The sequence below is a fragment of the Oryzias melastigma genome, linkage group LG4 (genome assembly GCF_002922805.2).
Source record: "Oryzias melastigma strain HK-1 linkage group LG4, ASM292280v2, whole genome shotgun sequence".
Lineage (NCBI taxonomy): Eukaryota > Metazoa > Chordata > Actinopteri > Beloniformes > Adrianichthyidae > Oryzias > Oryzias melastigma.
The window spans coordinates 23,835,299-23,843,228 of NC_050515.1; the positions used below are offsets into that span (position 1 = coordinate 23,835,299).

The 7,930-nt window shown below is 39.4% G+C and overlaps 1 protein-coding gene across 1 annotated transcript in view; it reads left to right on the forward strand.

Annotated features, from left to right (window-relative positions):
• Nucleotides 1-1,121: 1,121 nt before the first annotated feature.
• LOC112150615 (protein shisa-like-2A) overlaps nucleotides 1,122-7,930 on the forward strand; it is a 14,436-nt gene continuing 7,627 nt past the window's right edge. Inside the window, exons 1-2 of the mRNA XM_024279033.2 lie at nucleotides 1,122-1,660; nucleotides 6,876-7,012. Of these exons, the coding sequence (XP_024134801.1) occupies nucleotides 1,479-1,660; nucleotides 6,876-7,012 (319 nt within the window). The 5' untranslated portion in view covers nucleotides 1,122-1,478. The remainder of the gene's footprint in view (nucleotides 1,661-6,875; nucleotides 7,013-7,930) is intronic.

A 7,930-nucleotide genomic window follows, 5' to 3' on the forward strand; every position in this document is an offset into this window, starting at 1 on the left:
GTCCTTGTTCGTTTTTACAGACCAAACTCCTAAATTACCAGGATTTTTGGTTTCATCAGAAATTACTAATCTGGAATTTCTTAGGAAGAAAATACAGCCTCTTCAATGATGTAGATTTGAATAATATATCAGAAACTGGTGGTGTAGGAACCAAAATGTAGGATGGTGACATGACACTGAAAATCATGCATACTTCCTATTGAAATTAGCATAAATGAAAACAGCTGTTGATGATCATCAACATTAACCTGGTGTGACTGACAGGAGGAAAACCCAAACAGAATATGTTTAAGTGACAACAACCAAACCCAGACACACACAACTCACAGTTATATTACATTAAACTGCATTAAATTAAATTAAATTAATAAATGAAACCTCAAAAATGTTTACCACCAGGTTAATGTTGGTGTAATGTGGGAATATTACACATAGAAGAGAAACAGCAATGAGCACTTGTCGTCTCACGAGCGCCCCCTTAAGGTGCAAGCAGAGTATTGTTTGCTTTACATCACAAGTTTTCCTTGTTTTTTTTCTTGAACTAAAGGAAATGTTGACATTATAATCGTGCAAAAAACGATTAAAAATGCTGTTGATTCCATTAACAAGTCTGTCTGCATTATGTAAACAATATATTGAAAAACAGAGGCTGTTGTGCATCAAATTGACAGGGATTTTAACAACTTTTTTTCCTTTTACTAAAGAAATAAATATATTTAAATCATACTAAAAACGCTATAATTAAGCGTTTAGACATATATTGTTTATTTTTGGATTGCTCTCGTTATATTACTGATTTAAGTCAGAGAGTTATGTGTGAAAGCAAACCAAAACTCTAAATGTGTTAAATGAATGAATATTTTCTACACTTTGGAACCGTTTCAAATATAAAAGTTGCCCCAGCATTTCTGCACATGCTCACAGTGCACATAGAAATTCAAATTCCACTTTATTTTTAAAGGACTGTATAAAGCACTTTTCCTAATAGAGCAAAGATAATTAAAGAAACAATAGTTACAAAAATAGTAGTTAAAAACGGTAATAAAAAATAGAGAAATATTAACCTGTTCTTTTTTCTGTTGACCCCTATATATGACTGTTTTCTCGTTTCTAAAGGCTGTATCATTTCATTACTTTTAAGTAAAATAAAATATTAATTTGATATTTAAAACAAAAATGATTCATTTTTAGATAAATTATTTAGCTTAACGAGGTCAACTTTATTTCAAAGTAGATATCTTACTTTTTTCTCTCTTTTTTTGCATTAAACAAACATTTGAGCGTTAATATCTAAGAAAAAAAAAAGAAATGTAATTCTAGTTTAACTTGCCATTCAAAAGCGTTGACTGGTGTATTTTCATCGCACATGAGGTGTTGTGGTGGAGGGGGCAGAGTCAGGGAGGGGGCAGGCAGCCTGGCTGGTGTGGAGGAGCTCCGTGGCGCATGTGTGGAGTCCGTGAGGGCGCGCGGCCGTTGGCATGAGCTCGGACTGCGAGAGTTACTACAGCCGGGAGCGCGTGCTCGTGGAGAGCTTCACGTGCCCGCGGACCGGTGGAGACCCCACGGCCGTCTTCTGCTGCGGCTTCAGCGACCTGAAGTTCTGCTGCGATGATCCCCACAGCTTCTTCCCCCACGAGTACGCCTACATGTGGAGACTCAGGTAAGACGCGCGCGCGTGCTTTCTATGCACGCGGATCCTCACTGATGTAGACGTGCATGCTGCTTTCCAAAGAAATAAAGCAGACTACAATACTTCTTGAAAGAGATGGGTGACTTGAAATTACATCTGATGATGAAAATAACCACTGATGAAGATAAACTCTATTGAGGCAGGATAACTTCTAATGATAATCCTGGAAAACACAAGATGATGCCAAAAAACATCAAATTATGCCAAATAAGATCTGCCCATGCTGTAGAATACCTGAAGATGCTGCAGAAGCTGAAGAGCATTGTGATACAGGACAGGTGTGTGTTGCTGATGTAATAAGTCGTTGAATAAGAAGTCACTTTCAATCACTTCTTTCCTGTTTAAAATGCAGTGAGAACGGAGGTTCAAAGCAGAAGTTGAGCAGCCTCTATAATGTGTCTGATGTGCTGTCCTGTCAGGAATGATCACAGGCTCTCCACTTTAGCCTCAGCTGCCCTTGTTAACACCAAACGTGCACAGACAAGTATAGCTGCTTTGGGTTTCAGGGAAAATATTGTCTGCTTAGTTGCTGTGCCTTTGATTCTGCCTCTGTCTCCTCTGCACTCCTGGAACACTTTATTAAATAATTAGGTCAACTTCTGAGCCTCACTTCTCCTGAGGCTCATACTTCCTACACTTGTGCGTTCAAAGTGTCTTTGCTTTATTAGCAACTTTATTAGTCACAACAGCCTTATTTGTGGTTCGTGGATCCTGACTCACTAATCAATCTTTACAGTAGAAAACTTGCTCCTGGTTAATTACGCCTGAGTCATATGTACCTGTACGGCATCTTAACCCTGGTGCTATCTTATGGGGTCCAGATGACCCCACCCGTATATTGATGTGGGATCCCTCCCATGACTACATTTTATGTCTGAATTGGACACCAGTGAAGATAAAAAAATCCTTGAAAAAAAAGGTTAAGGATAGCACAAGGGTTAAAGGGATCACAGGTGCGTTTTGCAGTTCCCTTGTGGTTCATGCAACTTCCTTAAAGGATGCTATGGAAAAGGAACATTTTGTTGCCTTGTGTGTGGTATATCCTGGAATATTTGTTAGGATATAATGTAAGTTACATCACTTATGACTTACCAGTGATGGTGCTGTACGATGCCCTTGTACCGTACTCTAGACATTGCACAGAGTATGCAATGGGCATGCCAGGAGTGTACACTAGTGCTGGGATATAGGGGGAAAAATGTCTATCACAATCTAGATTATTTACACCAAAATAACAATATATCACGATATACCACCATTACTTGTAACTGAATAGTTACAAATGAGAAACATTTCTTTAAAGAAATGCTATCAAACAACTGTTTTATAATTGTATTTAAAATCACTATTTATGACTAATTAATACTTAACCCTCCTGATGTGTTTTTTTTTCTGAGGAACAGCATGTATGTTTTTTTTTAGTTTTTTTTTTTATCAAAAATTGAGTAAATTTACTATTTTTAGCGCTCTTGCAGAGCAAGAAGGCCTCTGTTCAAATCCCACCTGGGACCTTTCTGTGGGGACATTGTATGTTCTCCCTATACATGTGTGGGTTTTCTCCAGGGGCTCAGGCTTTCTCCTACAGTCCAAAAACATGTTTCACTGGTTAACTGGTGACTCTAAATTGTCCCTAGGTGTGAATGTGAGTGTGATTTTAGCCCTGAGACAGACTGATGACCTGTCCAGGATGGACCCTGCCTTCACCCAACAGTAGCCGGGTTTGGCTCTGGTAGCTCAGTGACCCTGTGAGGGATAAAATGGGTATAGAAAATTATTGGATGGATGGAATGTAATAAACAAGCAACATCGAATAAGTTTCAAAGGGGAAAAATATTTTAAAGTTTTTTTTTTTTTGTAATTTAAATTTCAAAGCAGGTACATTTGATCCAGAATTTAAAACTGTAGGAGGTGTGAAATGGCAGATTCCCCACCACTCCCTTTTGACTCTGAAGTTCAGCAATAACCTGACTTCGTCTGTTTTTCTCTGTCAGTTATCATGAACGCTGAGGTGTGATTTTCTTGCATTTGCAAAACCTCGTCCGATCCTTTTTTTTTTAAAGTGGAGAATCACTAACCTAATTTGTCATTCCGGTTGTACGACACTCAATGTACATGCAGCGTTGCAAAGATCAGTCAGTTTCAAACGGGAGAGGGGCCCAGGCCTTAAATACCCAAGACTGCTTACTCAGCAGATATGTTGTTCAAGAAGATCTTTAAAGCAGTTATTCTGCCGCTTGATATTGGCCCCATATGAGGTCGCCATCCTCCTCCCTCAAACCAAAAACAAATGGTATTCTAAAATAATGAATCCAAAAGTACTTTGTCTTCATTTAATTTAAAGAAATAGATGCATAGAGTAGTTCCACTTGGAGTAAGCACTGGACAGACAATCGTGCTCTAGCATTAAGCATCAATTGGTATGGATTGACTTGTGTGAGCACTTTTAACCAATAACCCCCAATTTAACCCAAAACTTAAACTTAAACGGGTACCTGTGGAAAATCAGCATTAAAGTTTGTCCTCCTGGCTTGACAGATGTGAAAGCTTTACCTGATCCTTGATGAGTCCGAGAACTCTGGTCCTTATATAACCCTTTTGTCTTTTGACAACCATAACTCTTCAACAGTTTATGAAATAAACCTAATTCCCGCAGATTCAGAGGCCAAGAAAAGTAACCTTCTGCCGTAATGCAACACTTGCAAGCTAGAATCAGATTCTGATTTACGTTGATCTCGTGTGACACTGGCAACATCTCTGATGTTCTGCTGCATTCATATCGAAAGTGATTCATGCGTCAAATCCGCCTTTATTTGGACGCACGGCAGATTCGCTGCTCAACTCTTGTCCAATAATGTGTTTCTTAAACTTGATGCCCAAGAAAGGGGCTACTGCCAAATGTTTCTAGCCTGGTCGCTACACGGAGCAGTGTTTGTGTACAGTATATCTCATTTGCAATGCACTGAAGACACAAGGGGTGTAACGGATCACAAAACTCATGGTTTGGATCGTGTCACGGTTTTAGGGTCATTTTTTGGATAATTTTTTTGGATCAGTAAAAAGTAAATAAAAAAACAACAGGAAAAAACAAGAAGATAAAAGCCTGAAATTACTTTTTTGAAAAGCTTTAAAACATATATTTGAGAAAATGTATATAAAGTACTTCAAAGTATAAATTTACACTCACACATCTTTGAACTTTGAACTTAACCAAAAATGTAAAAACATGTAGTTTCTGATGACATTTACATGTCTGGAGACCAAATCTTCAAAAACTGAGAGAAAAGAATGATTAATATGGAATTAATATGTAAGTGTAGTACTGAAGCTAACTGTGGGAACATTTAAATATTTCAAATAATTACTATTATCCGTAGTACATGAGAAGGTGAGGAACTGCCATGTCCGCTTTTCCCAATAGAATCTGGCTACAGAGAAAAAACATGGCGCCTGAAAATTAATAGTCCCTCCCCCTGCCGGAGCCGGCCACAACAAAAATATCGTTTCAAGCTTTCGACCTTATTCTGTTTTTTTTTTTTTCCTCTTTTATTGATGCTTTTTGCTGTTTTTTTTTTCTCTGTAACAGAGTGTCACAGAAAAAAAAGGCATTTCTCGGCTCCGATCAGCTGATTCACAGAGAAAAAAACATTTACAGTTTATTCACATTCAAAGGCGTAAAACCTCATAGTTCTGAAAAGGTTTTAAATTATCATTTTGAAAGGGTTTTCTAAAGTTTAGGAAATTTCCGCTTATGCAACCGGCAAAAGTTACGACTTCCGATTTCTTGTGTGTGAAATCTCCCTTTTCCTGGCGATTTTTGATCCTTTTGGCTTGCCATACTCCCTTCCCCTGTACACGTGGGGGCCGAACCGTGGATAGTGATCCGAACGGCTCACGGATTATCCGTGATTCGTTACACTCTTAGAAGACACAGATGTTTTATTTATTTTGAAGAGCTCTACAAAAGCGTTGGTAATCACATCTCCATGCCGGGGTTCATGAGATCATTCAGAGACTCGTGCACTACGATGAGGCTTGCCATCTACAGTACTGTATTGTTGCTGCTTCCAGCTGTACTTTCAACTCATTCTCACTCCCAACTCATCATAAATGAACGACCCCCTCCACGCCACTTTTTGGCTGTCAACTTATCATTTTTTGACCTGCTGGTTGTTCCCATTAAATCACTGGACCCCAAATCTCGGGACGCACACCGGTACCAGTTCCACATCTGTTACCGCATCTAATCCAACGTCCGGTACAGTCTCCAGTACAGGTTTCTTACATCGAGGGTTAGGGACTATGCTCGATGGTCAAATCAACCTTAGACTTCAGATCGTGTCTGTACATTGACCTGACATTGAAACTGGACGACCGTGCCAATCCCAGTCAGTGTGAATGTGGTTTTAAAGAGTTAAGAACATGGGGTTTGGGGGAATTCTAAGTCAGGTGACCTCAATGGAAATTTAACAAAAAGGAAGAAAATAAAAGAAAAAAACATAACAAGCTGTGTATTGGGAGCAAAAAAGAAAAAAAAAAAAAAATAGGCCACAGTGAAAATCAGGAGAAACCTGAATCTTAAAATAGCACGTAAACGCCTGGTGGATAAATATGATGTAGTGAGGAGCTGCAGGTGTTTTTTGATATATTTAGAGGACTATCAGGACTGGCCAGATTTATCTTTCCTGTGTATTTCCTTTCTGGTCAGAACTTATTTTGAGCAATACTTCCCCAAATGAGCTGCTGCTGGAACGGCGTGACTTTTTCCATGCAGTTCGATTCGCTTCAGTCTATACGATTTTCTACTGAGAATGCCAAATATCAAATAGAACCCAAACCAAATGAAGAGGATGACATTTTCTGCATTCCTGCCCACACCAGCAGAATCCACAGAACTCTCCTCACAGAAGAGACCCATTTGATCATCAAACAAAATAAAGTGAAAGTCCCAGATGTAAAGTCAGTCAGCCTTGTGTAAGTGAAGTTTTGGCTTTGAACACAGTTAGAAATTCAGATTAGTATTTTTTTTGAGATCACATCTTTGGAAGAAATGTTTCCTCATCTTTTCTTTTCCGCTGTGAAGTTTTCTAAGCTATCAAAGTTTGTGCAGCTGTGTTCTGGTTTCCTGTCTCCTGTGTCATGTTGCCTCTGCTCCTCTGACAGTTCTCTTCTTTTCTCTGCTTTGCAGTCTCGGGGCTCTCGTGGGTCTCTCCGTGGCAGCTGTGGTCCTCCTCGCATTCATCGTCACTCTTTGTGTCCTCTGCTATCTGTTCATCACCACCAAACCCAGAGGTCTGGACAACGGATTGCCTCTCAGAGCTCCAGGTACGGCCCGCTTTGTGTCTGTGGGCTCTCTACTGTGGTATCATCAGGCTCTGAGCGATTCGTGAGTCTGACGGGTATAAATGACAGAAACAAACAGCAACAGCCATGAGCAAACATGTTTCAGCTTCCACCGTGGCTCCACTTCTCTGAGCCGCTGACAACGATCAACCATTACAGAGAAGCTGCTCGTCATTCAGAAGCCTGACTGGCTTGTTAAGTAGACTTTTCTTTGAGATACAATAATAAAAAAAAACATCACTTTTACCTGACAAGACTTTAAAATCAAGAAACACAGACCACTGTCTCTACGGCATGGCAACGGCTGCAATGTTTTAGTTTCTGTCACCAAACCTGGTCTCCTGCATTTTGGCTTCTAAACCACCAGTTTCTGACAGGTACATGTTGGATGGGAGTCCGTTACAGGGCTACACAGAGACAAACAAACACACAATCAGATCCCTGTTATGATAAACACTGAAGGCAGTTGTAGTTTTGAAGAATAGGAAAAAACATTTAGAACAGCATGGTTTGAAGTCCAGAATTGGGGAACACAATTTGGAGAAAGCTCTTTTGTCCAGCTATATATATTATTAACTTGCTTTTTAAAATGACTTGTCCAGGGTGTAGCCCACCTTCACCAACTAGTGGATGGGATAGGCTCCAGCAACGTCAAACAACCATAAAGGGTTGAGCAGGAAGACTGATTGATTCTTTTGAAAAACAAATTTTAAAGTCAAGTTTTCATTGGCTTATTTTTATTTACTATATTTCTATTAGTTTTTTCTTTCATCAGCTTGACCATTAGATTTTTTGCACAATTGGGGGAGGAGGGAGCAGCATTAATTTTGTCCACGTGCACAAATGCATGTTTGGAGATAACCAAAACTGGATGAACTTTGTACCCATTTAAAACGCACA